At 35.1% G+C, this 21,167-nt stretch overlaps 1 protein-coding gene across 15 annotated transcripts in view; it reads left to right on the top strand.

The window, feature by feature from the left end:
• The window catches only part of PDE1A (phosphodiesterase 1A), a 478,638-nt gene that overhangs the window by 384,469 nt on the left and 73,002 nt on the right, over positions 1 to 21,167 (top strand). For all 15 annotated transcript variants that reach the window (XM_054478972.1, XM_054478975.2, XM_054478968.2 and 12 more), the window contains 4 exons: positions 5,423 to 5,489; positions 8,786 to 8,902; positions 9,771 to 9,911; positions 15,960 to 16,060. In XM_054478972.1, the coding sequence (XP_054334947.1) occupies positions 5,423 to 5,489; positions 8,786 to 8,902; positions 9,771 to 9,911; positions 15,960 to 16,060 (426 nt within the window). The remainder of the gene's footprint in view (positions 1 to 5,422; positions 5,490 to 8,785; positions 8,903 to 9,770; positions 9,912 to 15,959; positions 16,061 to 21,167) is intronic.

Below are 21,167 nucleotides of genomic sequence, written 5' to 3'. Positions count from 1 at the left end.
GCATTCTTTTTATTTATTTTAAGTTGACATGAAGACTGAAAGCAAAGATTTTTAATGACCTTTCTCCTCAAATGAACCTTTGTGAACAACTGTTTAAAAACAATTCTGTCACATGTATATGTTACACAACTAATTTCACCTGAATAAAATGTAACATTTCATGAAATACATTCTACACTGGGTAGCAATCTACAGTCAAGATCACTTAGGCCTTCCTCTGCCCTAAAGACAGAAGATCATTTGCTTCCCATCTTTCCATAATAGAGGAAATCTCTCTCGTACTCACTTTTGATAGGTTTTTTTTTTCAACATTTCTGTCACGGAAGCAAGGGATATTTGATGGCCCCTAGAAACGCCTAGTTATATCAGCAGAGTTTTCAATGTGAAACATATGTTAATATGACCCAATTTTACATTCTTTCAGCCCTTAAGAATACAGCTTATTTTTTCCATCTAGGAAACAAGATATTTCCTAGAACTAAAACTACAAAAGACTCGCCAAAATAGACATTTTATGTTTGACAAAATTGAAAAGTAGTTATCAGAAATCCCTTAGATTAAAAAATAATTACATGAAATTATATGTGGAATGATTATTTGAATATTTTAGAAACTAACAAAGTTGAGAAACAAAATTTTTGCCAATATGCCTAAAATTAAATTTTAGAGAAACTGCATAATTTCTCATCTTCTGATATCTCTAGGCATTACCGTTAATAAACATTACAAACTTGAATTTTCTTCTGCTAAAGGGACAATGGAAAGCACATTTGAATTTCTAAAAGTGTAAAAGAGAATGCATGGCAACAAATATAAAGCTTAAAGATGGTTAAATACACTGTGCAATTTAAAGAAGATGACTTTTCTCTAGCATCAAATTAAAAATATCTAAATAGTACATCAGAAAATCTGTGAGAGAATCACAGATGAAACATGAGAGTATGTTTGATTTGCTAAAGAAATGTATATTTTGTCTTCTTTGTTTAAAAAAATATTACAGAACTTGGCAAACTGGGAAAAAATGTAAACTGTGGGGGAAGATCAACTGAATTTCCATTTCCATTGAAGAGAAGGTTATAATATATAAAATATATGAATATGCTAAATTTCAATTTTTTCATATGTTACATAAAACACATTTTATTTAGTAGCCTATAAAAGTATAAAATTGTACTTCAGGTAACTAAATTAGTAAGCAGTCTTTAAGAAATCAATGTGCTAAGAACATATGGAAATAAAGTCTTTTTTTAATCACTGTTGAATCCCCACTAGTAGGTGCATAAAAATAGTGGGACAAGTTGATTGGAAATTTTCAAAAGTAATCATCTTCAATCCTGACAGCTGAAAAGTCTACTTGAAGTCTTGTTGCTTCTTCCTTTAAACGCTTCCTCCCAAGATTCAATTCCCTGGCAAGCCCTGGCAATTACTTACCCAAATGCATTCTGAATCCACTCACTTCCTCATCTCCACTCCCGCAACCACAATCTAAGCCTCCACTATCTGCCTTCAGAAATATGACAGTAACTTTCTAACTGGGCTCCTCTCCTCCTCACTTGCCCACCCCAACCAAGCCATTCCACAGTGATGTTTTTAGAATATAAATTAGTTCCTGTCATTCTTTTCTTTTTCTTTTCCTTTTTCTTTTTTTTTTTTGACGGAGTCTGACTCTGTCACCCAGGTTGGAGTGCAGTGGCGCGATCTCGGCTCCCTGCAGGCTCCACCTCCCGGGTTCACGCCATTCTCCTGCCTTAGCCTCCTGAGTAGCTGGGACTATAGGTGCCCTCCACCATGCCTGGCTAATTTTTTTTGTATTTTTAGTAGAGACGGGGTTTCAGCGTGTTAGCCAGAATGGTCTCGATCTCCTGACCTCGTGATCCACCCACCTAGGCCTCCCAAAGTGCTGGGATTACAAGGCGTGAGCCACCGTGCCCGGCCTAGTTCCTGTCACTCTTAAGCTTCAAACCACCAGAGGGTTTCCCAATTCACTTGAGCCTGGTTAGGTCCCTTTCTGCTTTCTAGCCTCGTCTACTGCAACCTTCATCCTTGACTGAACACCTATACCAGCCTGATTTCAATTTCAAGAACATTTCTAAGCTCTTTCCTGCCTTGGAGCAATTCATCCTGTTATTTTCTCTGTCAGAAGTGGTTCTCCCCACCCTTCAACATGGCGGGCTGCCCTTTTACCGTTCCGGAGGTCTTCCCAGATCACTCTATGCTGTTCCTCACTATTGCTGCCCCCAGCCAGTGGTTTACCTCCTAGCACTTATCCCTGTTTGTAATCATATATTGTATCTTATTTCTCGTTTCTCCTCACCACTGGAATAAGCCCTGTGAAATAGCAACAATATTTCCCTTGCCTTCCACTAAATAAGTCTGTTGCCTTGCAGAGTGCCTGGTATAAATAGTGTTGTTTTTTGTTTGTGTGTTTGTTTTGTTTTGTTTTTCTTTGAGACGGAGTCTGGCTCTGTCACCCAGGCTGGAGTGCAGTGGCTTGATCTCCGTTTACTGCAACCTCTGCCTCCCGAGTTCAAGAGATTCTCCTGCTGGGATTACAGGCGCATGCCACCACGCACGGCTAATTTTTTTTGTGTGTTTTTAGTAGAGGCAGGGTTTCCCATGTTGGTCAGGCTAGTCTCTAACTCGTGACCTCAGGCGATTCACCTGCCTCGGCCTCCCAAAGTTCTGGGACTACAGGCGTGAGTCACTGCGCCCGGCCTTAAAATAGTATTTTTAAAGAGTTTTTGAATTATATCTTGTAACTATTATGGAAACTTCCAAAAATAATCCACTACATTTCCAGTTAGACTTTCACCACCTTTAGGAGCCCAGGAAATTCACTATCATTTTTCAGAAACTTGTAATATATCACCTGTTTACTAAAGTGTGAGACAACTGGGTTAAGATATCTCCGATGCTCATTCTAATTCAAGGATGAGTCATCTTAATTTTCCATCTTAGTTTTCTATTTCTAATTTTCCATCCTAGAATTCTATTCCTGATTATAGAGTTAGAAAAGTATGATAATGGGAAAGTTTTGCTATCTCTTTGGAAGGGTAATCCTCTTTGTCTTCTTTTACATTCCATGTAATGAGAAAGTATATTGGTATTCATTTCTCAACCTATCCGAAGTTTAAGAAACTCAGTAGCATCAGAGGTCCCGTTGAGGCCAGAGAGCTCTAAAGATATAAGATTTTGAACCAATGATATTGGCTGCAAAGTAATGAGAACAGTTACAATAATAATAAAAATGATGGCTTTCTTGTATTGAGAATCATTTACTCTTCACAAAAAGCTTATACTTATTCTCGTTTTACAAATGAATGACATTAAATAGTTTCCAAAGGTCACACAGCAGTGAGTGGCTAACATGTGATTCAAAGCATGTGTGCTCTTTGCCTTTCTGTGCCATGAAGTCAAGTCGAGCTAATGTTAATTAACATTTTAAAATTTCTTAATCCTGAATGATTTTTATATTGACCCTTTTCCGTGTTCATCATCCTTCCATTTCCCCTGCACCTCCATTTTTTTAGTATTAATAGTAATGACTAGAAACAGATGGAAAAGACTGTTTCCAAAAAAAAACACCTGAGTATCGTTGATAGTAATTATTCTAGATCTTGTATAGTATGATTAGTAGTTTCCTTGCTTTGCAAGATTAGAATAATTATACCTATATCAATGGAGTAATTAATGTAAGTATTTTTAGTTTTAACTGTTCTAAAATCTTTCAATAGATATAGGATAATTTCTTATTCTACCTAATCACCCACATCCAAAAATAATTTATGACTATTTAAAATAAACATAAAGTGGAAGCATGAAAGCTTTGTGCTTAAGGTCTCTAGAATAAAATGGAGAGTTACTTCATCAAGAAAGCCTAAGGCTAGAGATGTAATTAAACACAGTATTTTCATTCTGAACTTCCAACTAGTCAAGACTTAAAAGGAAAACATGATAAATTGCTTAGCTTTGATTATCTTTAACAAATGATGGCTTTTACATAGAAACTGAGTAATATGTCCCATGCATTTTTAACATAAGGAATATTGAATCAAAAAATTTAGTATCTTCTATAGCAGTTTTATAAAAGACGTAGAATATTGTCCATATGACCATTTCTTACATCGACCATATTTATCGTTATATTTAATTAAGCTATGGCGTTGTCCAGGCCTTTTGTAGGGAGAATTTACAGCCATGTAGCCTAGAAATTCAGCTTGTTGTGGACTAACTTGATATAAAAATTAAGGGACATGATTAATCATCAGTTGTATTCTTTCTTCCCAGGCCTTGGAGGAGGAAACATGTTTCTTTCAGAGTCCCGAATAGAAGCACTATTGCTATATCACATGCTAGGCTATCATATTGATTCTTTTCTCACGTGAATTCATGGAGGGCTTTCTTATATTTGGTTTATGCTATTTGGGTTGCCCAGCAGAAGACAGAAAAAATCAAATCACTGATTATTAAAAATAGTTTTGTTGGCTGGGCGTGGTGGCTCACACCTGTAATTCCAGCACTTTGGGAGGCCAATGTGGGCGGATCACGAGGTTAGGAGTTTGAGACCAGCCTGACCAACATGGTGAAACCCCGTCTCTACTAAAAATACAAAAATTAGTTGGGCATGGTGGCGCATGCCTGTAATCCCAGCTACTCAGGAGGCTGAGGCAGGAGAATCACTTGAACCTGGGAGGCGGAGCTTGCATTGAGCAGAGATCACACCACTGCACTCCAGCTTGGGCAACACAGCGAGACTCCATCTCAAAAAAAAAAAAAGAAACACAAAACAAAAACAAAAAACCACTTTTGTTATTGATACTATTATGGAAATGAAAATAACATTGTTTTCTTTCTGAATAACCTTTCTTAATATTGAATGACAATTTGAACAAAATTAAACAATTTTTGCCAATATGATTTCCCCAATATCATTAAATAAAAGAAGGGGGAGCTATGTAAATTCTGATGATACTACATATCCCCCTCTATAATTTTAATATAAAAATATAAAGGAAATATTTTAATGACATTTAGCTTCCAGACTAAAAATTTTGGCATATAAATGGACATAAAACAAGAATGTTCTGCTTTTGGGGATATGGTGGCATGTTAGAAAGTTGTTGCATATGCAAAATGTAGTGCATCTTTTAATACGATAAAGGTCAGGGAAGGATATCTTTACATGGAATCTAAAGTCACATTAACTTTGCAGGGTGATTGTGAATAGAGAATATATTACATTGTCACATTGTAGATGTTTAGTAAAAGGTGACTATAGTTATCATTGTTGACACAAAGGGAGTCTGTAACTAATGATAAGAGGTGAACGTGTCAAAAGTAATCTTTTCCCTTATATTTAAGAAATAGTTGAAAACTTTGAATAAATGAATTTTATATTTACACTTATTTTTGTCTTTTTTAGGATGTACCGAAAAACATATCATATGGTTGGTTTGGCATATCCAGCAGCTGTCATCGTAACATTAAAGGTGACATAATTTCATTATTTTCATGTATAAAATGGTCATTTAAAAAAATTTTCTTAAAAAGGCTAAGAGAAAATGAGAATAGGTCTGTACTGCAGCCTACATCTTAGAACGTTAAAAATTCAACATATTCTAACAATTTAAAAAATGAACTGTGTTCCAAATCATGATTCATTGTAGATTCAAATGACTGATTTACACAAACTATATCAACGTATATATATATGCATGTTTGTATGCACACACACGTGTGTTTTTTTTCTTAATTTTATTTATGCGGATCTTGAATTCATTTTGAAATGGCACTAGTACTTGTCAAAATGTACATATTTTGTTCTGAATATATTATGGAAGAATTAAATGCATGTTATAAAAAGATGTTTTAGTCAATTATGTTTAAATGACAAAACATATAGAAGGAAATTATTTAGGATTGTAGGTCTGAAAAAATACAAAATGTAAGATAAAATTAAGAAAAAAAAACTTCTGTCTCTTGTCTTTGGCTTCTCCTGTGGCTACACTATTCTAAGGCCCAATTGCAGTGCTACATATGTTAGAAACAGTCAGAGTTGAAACTCTGAAGTGAGTAAAGTTGTTGGCTCACATACTTGCCCCATTGTGTGTGTGTGTGTGTGTGTGTGTGTGTGTGTGTGGTGTTCATGTGCCTTGTTTCTAAATGTTATTTCTACAGAGGCATTTTGTAGGCTCATCCTTCTAAACTCCTTGTTTCTATTGCCTAATTTGGTGAAAGGAATTTAACATTGTCTCCTAAAACATCTGCATGTTGGTTTTTCTGCATTAACCAAGAATTTAAAGGATTTTGGCAGCAGCAGATCTTGGGTTGATTTATTTCTGACTTATTGTACTCCTTTTTAATTTTAAATTTGTGTTTTTAAAAATTTTAAGCATCTTCTTTGCATTTGTTTTTTCTCTGCTGCATATTAGATTTTAATCTCATTAAGTTTAAAAGATAGCTCATTTTTCTTTGGTGCTTTTTTATATTTATGTTTCTCTGCCTCCTGTCAGATCAGAGGTGACACTAGATTCTGATAGGAGCGCAAACCCTACTGTGAACTGTGCATGAGAGGGTTGTGCACTGCTGATGAGGTGGAACAGTTTCATTCCAAAACCATCCATCCCCAACTCAGCCTGTGGAAAAATTTTCTTCCACACAACTAGTCCCTGGTGCCAAGCTACTGAGGACCATTGCATTAAAGGATATTAATCATTCCTCGGTTCTTGAGAGATTTTGCCTTCTCTATTATTTCCTTAACAATGAGCAAGAAAATTACTCATTTTTATTTATTTTAAGAATCTTTGCTTAAAAACCAACTAACAAAATATTTTAGTATGAGAGAATGTAGTATTTTTTCTAAAGTGTCGTATAGTAAAAAAGATATAAACTAACGGGTTGAGAGAGGGAATATCACCAAGTAAAGAATGTTTTAGTTAAATAATTCTTATTTTCTGAGAAGCCTCCTTGTCTTGTTTGTTCTCAATCTGATGACATAAAAGCCAAGCATCTGCAGTAGTTTACAAATGTAAATCATCAGGGTTTATAAAAAATTCTCAAGAAATAAAGAATTAACCTTTTACTCAGTGGGAACCCCAAGTTGGAACTGTAAATATAAATAGCAACCTTCTAAGAGTCTGAACTAACTCTTGTTTGTTAGCTTTGGAGTTTGATAAAAGATTTATTGGCCTCCTTTGAGATTTACTGATGTAAAATGCCTTCTAACAGAACTTATAATAATTTTTAATATATAAAGAGATAAAGCAAGCATTTGGGGATCAAATAAGGGCCAAATGCAAGGAATTTAATAACGACATACAAGCAAACCAAAAACTATTTCATTGGTGCTTCTTTGCAAGTGATTAAAAATACCATTTGAGCTCTTACTATTATTTTTTGAAGGAAGTATTTTTAAAAGAGACTGAATACTTTTTATCAGATTTTTAGTTTGGTTCTAGCATATTATAGCACATGGAGTTGGCCTCCAGAAAAATGTGTTGAATGAAATTTGAAACATGCCTTCTCAAATAGAAAATTAATGCATAGCTTTACGGTTGCCCACTTACTGTTCAATACTAAACCTACTGTGTGTCTGTAAACAGTAGGCCTTCTTGCTAGCAGTTTCTGGTAACCATTAGAATGGACTACAGTGCTTCTATAGATTTTCAAAGCAAAATCATGAGGTGGCTGGAGTGGTTTATATCCCTGCTCACTGCCCTCTCTCTCTGTTAGGGGGTACTTTCCACTTTCCCTACTGGCCTGCTTGCTTCCCTAGGGAATTGCATGAAATGCGAGTATTACTATCCTCCTCCTCAATCAAAAGTCCCACTTCCTTTTTCTCACCACCTGTCCCTCAAGCAAAGTATTAGTAAGTCAGCCAAAGATAAAGAGTAATAGGTGAAAAGTACTGTAAAAAAATACCTTTTAATAATTAAAGATAGTGTATACTCTATCTCACTATGATATTTACATATTTTTCTTTCTTTCTTTCTTTCTTTTTGGAGATGGAATCTCACTCTGTCACCCAGGCTGGAGTGCTGCAGTAGCACGATCTCGGCTCACTGCAACCTCCGCCTCCCAGGTTCAAGCGATTCTCCTGCCTCAGGCTCCTGATTAGCTGGGATTACAGGCGTGCGCCACCACACCTGGCTAATTTTTGTATTTTTTTGTAGAGATGGGGTTTCACCATGTTGGTCAGGCTAGCCTCGAACTCCTGACCTCGTGATCGGCCCATTTCGGCCTCCCAAAGTGCTGGGATTATAGGCATGAGCCACCACACCAGGCCGATATTTACATCTTAAAACAGGACGTAAATATCAAAACTTTATGCCAAACTGCAAACTCTTATGGTGAAATTTCAAGCAATGTAGCAAGTGAGTAAGAAAGAAAAACCGGGACTATTTCTTCTGTATTTCCCAGTTGACAACACCTATGTAACTAGCAATTCCACCCTAACTTGAGGTCCGCTCTGAGAAAATGACTTATGGCAGGAAGTTGGAGAGAGATTAAAGATAATGGCAGTATTATGCTATTATCAAATGTATTAAATCATTTTAGTAACTTTGGGATTGAAGAAAAGGTTTTGGTGCTTTATAAAGCATTATGGCCTCAGTTTTGTGGACCCATGGATACTAAGTGGTCCTGTCCTATGAAACGGGTCAAAGTGTAGTTTGATGTGCTAAGTTGAAAGATGACCTGCTAAATATACAATGCCTTATCTTTTGAATAAATTCTCATAGAAACAGTATGATATTGGCACCTAAAGTATTTATTCTTTTTTCTACAGGATGTTGATAAATGGTCTTTCGATGTATTTGCCCTAAATGAAGCAAGTGGAGAGCATAGTCTGAAGTTTATGATTTATGAACTGTTTACCAGATATGATCTTATCAACCGTTTCAAGGTCAGAAACATGGAACAAAAGTGAAATGCTCTTAGAATTGGTTATTTGAATAAGAATGAAAATGCAAAATATTTCAGTAATTAAGCAATTCATTTTAGGATGTTTTAGTTAGCAGGTCACAGAATTAAGGGGATGAGGTCTTTATGTGACAGAACCATTCTCCACAACTCACTGACACATCTATATATCCACCTAGAGATCATGAGGCCACTATAGCCTCATTCCAGCAAGATGCCAACATCCCCTGACTTATTCACAAAACACTCACATAGGGTTTGGCAGCTATGTCTTAAAGAAATATGACTACTCCAGCATTCCTAAAATACAGAATGAACCTTTATTGCCAGCTTTTCTTAAATTAGAATGAAGGGGCTTCTAATTAACTTCATTTAGAACCATCCAAGCAATAGAGTTGATACAGACTACTGAGTAGACTGTAGCTTATTACTTTCATCATTTCCTGTAGAATCATCACATTTTTAGAGCTATGAAGTACTGAGAGATAATCTGTTTTAACCTTTTTGTATTAAGATAGAAAAACTAGACTCCACTAATTGTAACTGGAAATATTTACACTTCTAAGAATTAGCCTTCCTACTCTCTGGAAGATTCTAAAATTTCAAGGCTATAGTACAAGTAAGGCTATTATTTAATCTGTCCTAGTCAAATACTTGGGGGTTACAATCTTTCTTTTTGGGAATGAAAGTTAACATGTTCATGAAGTGGTTTTTCAGAACAATCTACATTTGACATAAAGAAACTACTGTCCACATCTGACTCACTAATATGTTCCATGACAAACAGTGCTCAAGTTGATTTAGTACCACCTTTTTGGTCAAAATATAATTATAATTATTACTTTCCACAGATTCCTGTTTCTTGCCTAATCACCTTTGCGGAAGCTTTAGAAGTTGGTTACAGCAAGTACAAAAATCCATATCACAATTTGATTCATGCAGCTGATGTCACTCAAACTGTGCATTACATAATGCTTCATACAGGTATCATGGTAAGAAAGTCTTTGTAACTGAGGTTTGTTAGTTTGGAAGCATCAGCTTCCATTCCTGTAAGTTCCTATTGTCTCTTTAATGCCCATAGAGGTATTCTAAGTAATAAGTATTATAAATAATAATTGTTTGGATTTTTGAAGCTTAATGTGTTATAATATACATTTTTCAAAAAATACTTTAAGTCAGTGCAAAAAAGATAACCAGAGGCAAATAAAAATATATGTTTCCCAAAATTTGGACTACCAAGCATTTTTGTTTGTAAATTCCTTTTTTCCATAGGAATCAATGAAAAAAAGTGACCTAGAGAAAAAGTCTTTAGAATGAAAGTTATAGCACTCTTTTCTCACTCATTATGTGCTCCTAACCTGACCTTAGTCACTTTTGCTCTCTTACTCGTATTACTAAACACAGTCAAATTCTAATAGGGATTTGGGGAAATTATTCATGTCAATTTTTCCAAATTTTCCTTCCTCTTCTTTGCATTTGATGAATCAGTGAATGGGTGACTAAATGATTCAGCGATGCAAATCCTGAAATAACAGTGAGTGTATGACAGGAACTCTGAGAGAGCTGGGAATTTTTGTAATGTCTTAGAACTCAGGATGATTCCCAGAAGGTAAAAAGTGAGGAACTGACCTTCCTGTGAAGGTGCCAAACTGAGCTGGGTTCAAAAAAGTAGCAGGCCATGTGAGATTTCTAAATCCTAGCACCTGCTTTAATCGTGAAGTGCAGTGAGAAAATGCCATTTCAGCCTAGGAGGCAACCAGAATTTCATCATTTAAAAAAAATGTTCCTGCTTGAATGCATTTTTTTTTACACTTGCTGCAAGTGTAAAGGAAGCCAAATAAAAGTCTCCTATATCAGCTTCAGAACATCTGGTATGAAGGTGACATTGAAGAGATGTGGGTGTCATATTAATTGGTAAATAGAGAAAATCAAATCCACAATGTGGTTTTACCCTCAGAATTATAAGGAAGACTGTTGTGGGACCTAATAAGCCATTCCAACTTCTCTGTAGGACTGGGGAATTTGGCCCAACCTGGCATGACTCCTAGAAAGTTAAAGTTGTTAGCAAAGATCACATAGTCACTTTCTGAGACAGCTATGACTTACCAAATATAAATGTAACTTTCTGATTTTATTCATTCTTTAGCAAAAATGTGTCACTGGGCTCTTTACTCGTCAATTAATTTGTCCATTACAAAAATAGTCTGGTGGTAGACCTTTAGTGTTTTCCAGAACCAAGAAAATACATTTGAACTAAAGAGAATAATGAGAAATTTTACCATAGATGGAGAAAGGGAAGACAACATGAGTTTATGAATGTATTGACTATTTTGTCTAAACTAGGTTACACTGTCAGCTTGACAATTTTTGGAAAGTTATTTTAACAAGTTTTGTCTACATTAAAAAGTAGTGATAGGTGACTACCTATTAAATTTCATGTATATGAATGTGTTGGTTCTTTGAAACAAAAAAGCTTTATAGAAATTTTCATTAGGAAAAACTCTTTACTTCTTTCTCACCCCTCAGATTTGATATAAAGAAGACTGGGTCACCTACTTTAGTGTTTTAGTTGATGCCCTGCTATTTCAGGATGGCCCTATCTGTGTGACATTTATGAAGCACTCTAGTAGCAGCCCAGTACTGTCAGGAGACTAATGCATGTTGTCATCTGCAAGATGTTTTAAGGACCATTCCTGAAAGGCATTGCAATTAAGCCATTGTCCTTCTGTTTGTTAATGTCATAAGGGACGCCCTCAAGTCTGGGAGTAGACAATGCCGAGGAGAGTTGATGCTCATACACCTGCTTGTCCCCCTGTCTCTCTCCTTTTGTCACTTGATTCGTTTGTAGTCCTGCGCCATGGTGACAGTGATGTGCAGTAACTCAGTCCATTTGCTAAGGAGCAAATGTTTTATAAAGTGCTGTCAAGCCACCTTCAAATGTCTCTTTGAATATGAAATTATGCAAGGGCCTTAGCCAGAAAACATTTGCATTAGAGGGCTTCTGGCACTGCATTCTCTCTAATACTAGGAGTAGAAGGAGGAGAGATGATTTTAAATCTAGTTCCTTTGGAATTTTTAGTGCACTGACTACACAGAAACAGTCTTCCACACTTTGGAATGACTGCATTTTTCTCTGATCAGTCTACAGAACATTTAGCACTACATCTTTCTACAAATTATGTGGAAATTCTGTTCTTATAAATGGCTTCCAATATGATACTGTTTGGTAGAGGAAAGAGAGTGTGGACTCAGGAAGCAGTCAGACACGAGTTTAAAACCATGCCCCACCACTTTCTAATTCGCTAGCTCTACATTGCTTCCCTTGTCACTAAAATGCAGTTAATAATACCAGCCACCTTATAGGATGGCAATGAGGAGTAAATAAAACATTTGCAAAGCACCTAACCTAGTGCCTAAAACATAATAGCTATTAACATACCTTAATTAATTAATTGTAATATGCCAATTTTCTATACTGGTAACTTACAGCAAACTTCTTCAGCCTATTCAAAGGAATAGAGAAAAATAGCGTCAAACCTCATAGATTCTGGCTAGAAGAGTTGTTAATTATGTGTTTTTAGATACACAAGGAATCAAGAAATAAATGTGATTTTCTGACTTGAAATTCTCCCCACCCTTTATATAATACACATATATACTTTGTATAATACACATATTTACTTTTTCTATCCCACAGGCACACACTCACACATCCTGAGTAATTCAGACATGAAAATTACATTTTAAGTCCTAAGTCAAAACTATTAGCTTCTACCCATTCATATACTAAAATTAGCTAGAAATTCTACTTTTGAAACCTTAGAAGAATGTGTTCAGCATATTGCCTTCTTTATGTAATGAATGCTATTTTGATCCGTTGAAGAAATAGAAACTTTGAAATCAGACAGATTTGGGTTTGCATTCCTGCTCTGCCGCTAGATAGGTATGTGACCTTTGACATGTTGATCCATTTCTCTAGGATTCAGCTTTGTTATCTGCAACATAGGTATAAAAATATTTACCTATAACCATCTTATAAAGTGGTTACAAGAATTAAATGAGATCACCTAACTAAAGTGTCCAGTTAATGTTAATTCCCTTCCTTTGTTTCTGTTATAATACATGTTATTAATAGCAGTCAATACCTCCTTATAAGTTGATGACTGCCCGCTCTAGAGTAAGCCAACCTGAGCATTTCTTCAGACAAAATATAACCTACAGTTCTGATGAAATACAGTGTTGCATTGCTCATGATTTATCCTCTTAACCCTTTATTTCTGCCTATTAGGAATCAGAAGAACCTTGGATTTGTATTGACCACTGCTGTAGTTGGGAAGAGTGACAGGATTTAACCTCATTCTCTCTGGCTTGCCCTCAGGAGTCATTTATAAAATCTATGAATTTAAGCACCTGTTTTCTGAGTTAGAATTTTTTTTGATACCCACACAAAATGAATCAGCAGCTAAGGAACTAACAATCAGTCCAGAATTCTACTTTTGCTAATGCAAAGTAGATGTGTTTTTAAATTAAGTGTGAAAGTTTAGTGTTTCTCTCTTCTTTTATTAGTTTGTAGTGGAACTTAATGATACAGTCCATAGTGCAGAAATAAGTAAGGGGGATTTGTGGAGAAAGTACTATTTATGGGAGGCAGAAATGAACCAAAAACAGGAAATGTATTTATAATAAATTTTCACAGCTAGCAAGATAATAATTTTAAATATTTATGAGTCAATCACTAATTAATTCCATCTCTGATTTTCTAATTTAATTTCTTTTTACTATTGACACTTTATATTCTGTGTTATCATAGTAGATAATGAACGCTGCCATTTTTAAAACCACAGCTATATTTATAAATACATAATTTGAACCCACTCAAAAATTTAAATAAGTGATTTTTTTCCATTTTCTTTAGTAAAACAATGGGTTTCTAGGGTACAAAACTAGTTTAACTTCAATTGCTATTCATTTCATGGTGTTTAGTTCCATAGTTTCATTGGGAACATTGGAGGATCAATCCCAATTCAGACCTCTATAAGGTAACTTTCTTCCTTTTAATGACTCACAATTAAATGTGTCTATGAACACAGAACAGCTAGTTATATTAACTCCCTTTGGCTCTGAAAATTATTTCTGCTTCACTCATCCAGTTGTGAGGCATTTGTACATGAATTACAATCACTAATGGTATGTTAGCTGTTGTTTCCCAGATTTAATGCCTTAATCAATGCATTTAACATAGTAAGTTCCTAGCAAAATGCCATTTATTTTTTATTTTACCATATGACAAGACATGATAGGCGCAGTGCATACATTAACTCAAAACTTCTTCTTAAATCCCATAGGGGAAAGATTACTAATGCCATTTTCACCAGAACTGTAGCTAAGAGGGTAAATAACTTAGTTTCCTGAGGATTAACAGAGATTTAAAACCAGGACTGATTCCATGGTCTCTTACCACTGTTGCCTCTTTCTAACGCAAAACTAGCTAACTGCAATTTAACAAACAAATACTAAGTTCCTAATATGTGCCAAATATCATGATAGGTTATGTGAAGGGAGCTAAGATTAATAAGATTATACCTTTGGTACCTATGAGATTCAACAATTGTCACTGCCTTCATTTTTGATTCATGGACCTACAATGGCTTTCTTTTACCTTTTACACAAAATCTAAATTAATCAATTTTCATCAAATTAATCCATTAACTCTTTCCATACTCTCCATATTCTTCAATTACACTTCACTTGATTCTGCAACACAATTGTACTATTGACAATTCTATTTTAATACAGACCCTATAGTATGATTCTACATTTGCTCTTTCTATTTAAAATTCTTCTGTCTCCATCCTTGCACTTAACTATCAACCTTTTTCCATTCTTTTCCCAAGATCTACTGCCACCAATTAGCCTTTCTGTCTATGCTCTTAAATTGCATCTTTATTCTGCAAACTTTTATCAAGTGTGCATATAGTTTACATGATCTCTTTCTGTTGTTTTTTGCAAAGTCCTTTATTGTTTTGAGTGTATAGAATAAGACCACTCAGAGTAAGCGTCATAGCATTTTGGATTCCGCATTCCTACCATCAAGTGCCATCTATTTATAGTGTTCTCTAGTAGAACTTGGCTGTGGTGATGGAAATGTTTTGTGTCTGTGCTGTTCTATGTGGTAACCACTTCTCACATGTGACCAATGGGCATATGTAATGTGGCTAGTGTAACTGGGAAAGTAAATTTAATTTTACTTAATTTTCTTTATTTTTAACTTAAACAGTCACATGTGGTTACCATATTGGGTAGTATAGTATAAGGGTTTTACAAAATGTGAGTGATGAATAAACTATTGAATTATTTCTAAATGAACTAATAATAGCAGGGAACTTTTGTTAAAACATCTAGATAGTAACAAAGATGAATGTATGTAAAGCGGATAGTCATGGATTTTTACATGAAAGCATTTATTCTTTCTTTTAGCATTATTGAAGTTAATTGCACGGCCATTTTTATGTGTTATGAATAGAAAATTTTGTGAATTTCAGAAACTTCTAAATCTCTAAACATGAAAATGAAGTACAGTTTCTCTAGTAAGAAAGTGAATATTTTTAATTTTTAGATGAAATCTTTTTTCATAGTAGATTGTTCTACAACAATTGGGCTAAAAGACATTTTAATAATGTATGAGCTGTATGTTAAAAATCACCAAACTGTAATTGATTTCAGAAGAACCCAAACATGTATGGCTGTAAATTCAAAATCCAGTTAGGGTTCACCTTTTAAATCATAGAAAACTACTCCTTTTTCAATTAGCAAGGACAATTATATTCTGAATTTTGAACTTATATGCCATGAAACAGTCATTGACCTCATGAAGCATCCATCTTGCACAATTAGTGGAGGTAAAATAGGAAACAAATTAAAAGAAATGAAAAATAATTTTGTATGATTACATAAACAGGGTGCACTGAAAGTCCTTTTCAAAGAAAGGAAAGATGGTATCTACTTCTTGAATATAATGGATTCTTTCTGTAATTTACTAGCACTGGCTCACTGAACTGGAAATTTTAGCAATGGTCTTTGCTGCTGCCATTCATGATTATGAGCATACAGGGACAACAAACAACTTTCACATTCAGACAAGGTAAGTTTGAAAAAGTATTAACTTTCATTAGTTAAAATTTGAAATTTATTTTTCTGCATATCACTTACTTAAGAGGATTTTAAAAAAATAATAAAGATTCTAATAAGAACAGGTTTAATGAATTTTTAGCAAAATTTCTTAAGCTGCTAACACTTGAATCAATTAACTACTATTTTTTAAGAATCTTGTGTCTAGTGTTTTGTGGCATATCTAGCAATTTAAAGAACACAAAAATGTTTAAGACAATCTGTCTCTGCCCAGAACTTACACTGTGAACTACCACACAAGTCAGACATCTATTCATTGAGGCAAATCTTGCAACATAATGCTTAAGGTACCGGTTTGGTGTCATTATGTATTTGAAAGTAATAAAATTGTACTTCTGAAAACAAAATCCAAAAATTAAATCTCATTTTCAGGCCAGCATGAAGTATTACATTTAAAATAACTATAAAATGAAATTATTTGATGATGGTTACAATGGAAGTTATTTAAATCAAATACCAGAGTGGAAGTATGTTAGTCTGTTAGGGCTGCCATAACAAAATACCACAGAATGGGTGGCTTAAACAACATGAATTTATTTTTTCACAATTATGGATGCTGGGAGTACAGGATCACAGTGTCAGCTGGTTTGGTTTCCTCTGAGTTTGCTCTTCTTGACTTACAGACAACACCCTTCTTGCTGTGTCTTCACATGGTCTTTTCTCTGAGCACATGCACCCTAGTCTCTTCCTATTCTTATATGGACACCAGTCATAATGGACTTGGGACCCACTCTTGTTACTTCACTAACTTTATTTACACCCTTAATAGCCCTATCTCCAAATACAGACACACTGAGGGTTAGGGCTTCAACACATGAATTTTAGGGCAGACACAATTCAGTCTATAACGGAGAGTTACCCTAAGCTCTTTTTAGTTAGGCACAGAAGTCAGTATCTGAGAAGCAGGATTTGTTCTAGGCCCCATCAGGATCCAACTTGCTTTATATGTGTGGGATCCTGAAATTTCTCTTTCACTAGAGAGGATGCTCTTTCACGAGTCAGGATGCTTAATAAGGAGATATATGTTAAGAGCTGAAGTCTCTCTTGAACCGCTGCATAAATCTCCATTCTTGTTGAGGAAAGATTAAATCTGATTTTTTTTTATTATACTTTAAATTTTAGGGTACATGTGCATAATGTGCAGGTTAGTTACATATGTATACATGTGCCATGCTGGTGTGCTGCACCCATTAACTCGTCACTTAGCATTAAGTATATCTCCTAACGCTATCCCTCCCCCCTCCCCCCACCCCACAACAGTCCCCAGAGTGTGATGTTCCCCTTCCTGTGTCCATGTGTTCTCATTGTTCAATTCCCATCTATGAGTGAGAACATGTGGTGTTTGGTTTTTTGTCCTTGCAATAGTTTACTGAGAATGATGATTTCCAATTTCATCCATGTCCCTACAAAGGACATGAACTCATCATTTTTTATGGCTGCATAGTATTCCATGGTGTATATATGCCACATTTTCTTAATCCAGTCTATCATTGTTGGACATTTGGATTTTTTTTTCTAATTAATAGACTTTATTTCTTAGAGCAGTTTTAGATTCACAGAAAAATTGAACAGGAAGTACAGAGTTGCATGAGTTCCATATGCTTCCTCCTGCTACCCTAAAGTTTCATTGTTATTAACATCTTACACTGGTGTGAGATATTTGTTACAATCGATTAACCAATATTGATACATTGTTAGTAACTAAGGTCCATTGTTTATATGAAGGTTCACTCTTTGCATTATGGGTTCTATGGGTTTTGACAAATGTATAATGTCATGTATCTACCATTGCAGTATCACACACAATAGTTTCACTGCCCTAAAAGTCTCCTGTGCTTCATTTATCATTCCTCTCTTCCTGCCCCTTTACCCCTGGCAACCACTGGTGTCTTTAATGTCTCTTTAGTTTTGCCTTTTCCAAAATGTCATAGAGCTGAACTAATACAGTATACAGTTCTTTCAGACTGGCTATTTCATTTAGAAGAATGTGTTTAATGTTCCTCCATGTCTTTTCGTGGTTGACAGCTTATTTCTTATCACTGAAAACTATTCCATTGCATGGACATACCATAGTTTGTTTATCTATTCACCTATTAAAGCAAATCTTGGTTGTTTCCAAATTTGGGCACTTATGAATAATACTGATATAAGCATACATGTGCAGGCTCTTGTGTGGTCAGTTCATTTGGTTTTTTAATATATATGTACATATTTTTAACAACTGATTTTCCAAATGTGGGAGTTATTGTTTGATGTGGGGAATATAGCAAGTTTATTAAAATATTAGACAGTTTAGAACTTAAAGGACCCTAAGATGAGTGAGATCCACAGTATAGATCATCTGGTCTGATTTCCATCACCTAAAAATAGAAAATGAAGACCTCGAGAGGTAAAGTGACCTGTCTATATGCACCTGGTCAGGTGATGGCAGTGGCAGAATCGAGGAGTGAGGAGAGGGACACTCACTGTCAATCCAGTTTCTTATACAAGTCTTCTCCCATGGCCAGAGATGGACACATGATAATTCCAACCTGTTAAAGCCTGAAATGGGGTGGGCTTACACATTGTAACCCCTTGATGGAGACAGAGGAAGAGTTGCAATTCAAACAGTGAAGTGTTGGGGAGGGCATTCTGTCTGTCCCTGGAATGGAGGAAACCCCAGGGTCCCAGAGATTGATACAGCTTGGAGGGAAAAGGAAAACTTCAGAGTCTGGTTATGTAGCAGGAATGTTATTTTTCTACCCATATTTGCGAGTATAGGGAGATTTTTGCTTTTATTTGTATTTAATGTCAAAGGAAAACAAGACTATGCAGATCATTTTGCTTAACAAAGGCTCTCTACATCCACTGGATCCACAACGTGGAGGATTTTAATTAAAGATCACTCATCACTGAGCTGAGTTCTATACAGGAAAACAGTTCTAGGGGTTTGAGAAGAAAGCAAGTGATTTGTTATCAGTGAATGCCAGTTGCCCTTTCGACTTTGAAAAGTAAAGGCCAGTGGGCTGGCCTCTTCCAGCAGCAGTGTTAGATCATCACTCTAGCTTTCTCCTTTTACTGTTTATCTGCAACTGGATGAAGAGTCCTGGTTTACTTATGCATTTGGCTGTGGAGAGGGAGGAGGAGGAGGTGGAGGAAAGAAGGGGGATGGCAAGGAAGAGGAGGACGAGAAAGGGTAGATGGAACCAGAGAAGGAGAAAGCAGAATCATATTTTTTACAATTTATATTTTAAAACTCTGTATAAAAATGGGAAAAAATTGTCTAACAGGGTCAACCATTTAATGAATTAATTCTACATGAACCTGAAAATTCTATGAACCAAAATGTTGTAATGACCAAAATGCAACAATATAACATGATTTTTAACTCTCAATATTGCCTTCATCCAAGAAGAAATAAGGTCATATGTCATTTATATCAGTAATTCTATTTTATTTTATATTATTCATTGTTACTTGGATTGAGAGTGTTTTTTCCAATCTGGAAACTAATTTACTACATAATACAAAATGACTAAAATGCGATTTCGAACATAGGGCAAGGCTAGATTTGAGTTCAATGCAGATATTATAATGCATGAAATCCTTGAAAGTGTAAATAAATGGAAATAATTTCCTCTTTGTGAAAAGAAAATGCCAGGCTACATGTTACCATGGATACTGGATGTTGCTCAGAGTCTGTTCTTTTCTTAGCAGTCAAAGACCATCTCAAACATTAGACCATGCTGCATTCTCAGCATCCTTGTTAGCTTTATGAGACAAAATCATACACACTTTGCTACAATTAAATCTGGTTCAAAAACATATTTTAGCTTGTTTCTAAAAGAGTAGATGGTGATACTTGGAGTCATAACATGTAATAACCCTGACAAATCTGCTATGGCTAGATTTGGTGCCATATAGTGCAAATGTTACTGGAAAATCACAGCTTTCCCCATGATCTCAGCAAACTTCTAGAAATGCACACAGTGTTTTGCTTGGGAAATATCTCTTCAATTATCTCTTCAATGAGAATTATACATATGCTTTGCTAGTTCATATTTCTGTATATTGAGGTATAATTATTGATTAAATCCTTTTTAGTCCTTAACTAAGATTATTAAACGGAAATCTATTTTAGAAATATGTGCTATTAAAGATATATGTTATTTCATCTTTATGATAGAGCTAGAAACAAAAAAGAAAGTAATAGTGCCTGGTAGGTCATTTATCATATGTTGGATGAATAATAAAGCTTGGTTTATCTGGCAGACTATCAGACACAGATCTTAAACAGGCTGCTTGTATAAAATGCCAGATTTCTTTAGTTTTTGTTTTCTCTGTTGTTATTAAATAGTTTTTATTGTGTACATTTATGGTATATAACATGATATTATAAGATACAGATAGATAGTAAAATGATTATTATACAGAAGCAAATTAATGTATCCATCATCTCACATAGCTATCCATGTGTGGTGGTGGTGGTGGTGTTGTTTTAGTGGGAACTTTCGTTTTTTATTTTGTCCTTGTCTACTCTATCATAAATATTCAGTGGCAGGACCAGTGCTAGGTTATAACTAGGACTTTACCCACTGAAAAGCCTGAAACAGTAAGTCTGGAGTGAGGCAGTTTTACACTTGACAGCGTTAAGTATCTACCAGGAGATAGGAGAGCGAGAGAAGCCTCGGTGTTGGGTAAGTGGTAGCAAACTTGCTACAAGTTTTAACTTGACTTTCTTTTTTGCTATATTTGTTGTTGTCAGTATTCAACTTGCCAACTTATATGAATGAGTTCACCATTTTAAGAGATCAAAGATAGTGATTTTGCTTCCATTCCACACTTGCATAATGATCTGGCAGCCTAGGAGGATAGAGGAAGGAGAAGCCCAGGTTCCATTACACAGATCTGAGAATGCTTGAAATATTTCAAGCTTAAAGTTAGAATACCAAATTCATCAATGCAACTTGAAGTATACCAATTTATTTCATAATGAAATTATATTAAAATACAGACAGGTGAGAAATAAAAGCCTTCCCTTGATGTATTCATCATTTTAAAAATAAAATGTTCCTTTTAAA

Source organism: Pongo pygmaeus, chromosome 11 (assembly GCF_028885625.2).
Source record: "Pongo pygmaeus isolate AG05252 chromosome 11, NHGRI_mPonPyg2-v2.0_pri, whole genome shotgun sequence".
Taxonomy (NCBI): Eukaryota; Metazoa; Chordata; class Mammalia; order Primates; family Hominidae; genus Pongo; species Pongo pygmaeus.
This window is presented reverse-complemented; position numbering and strand designations above follow the sequence as displayed.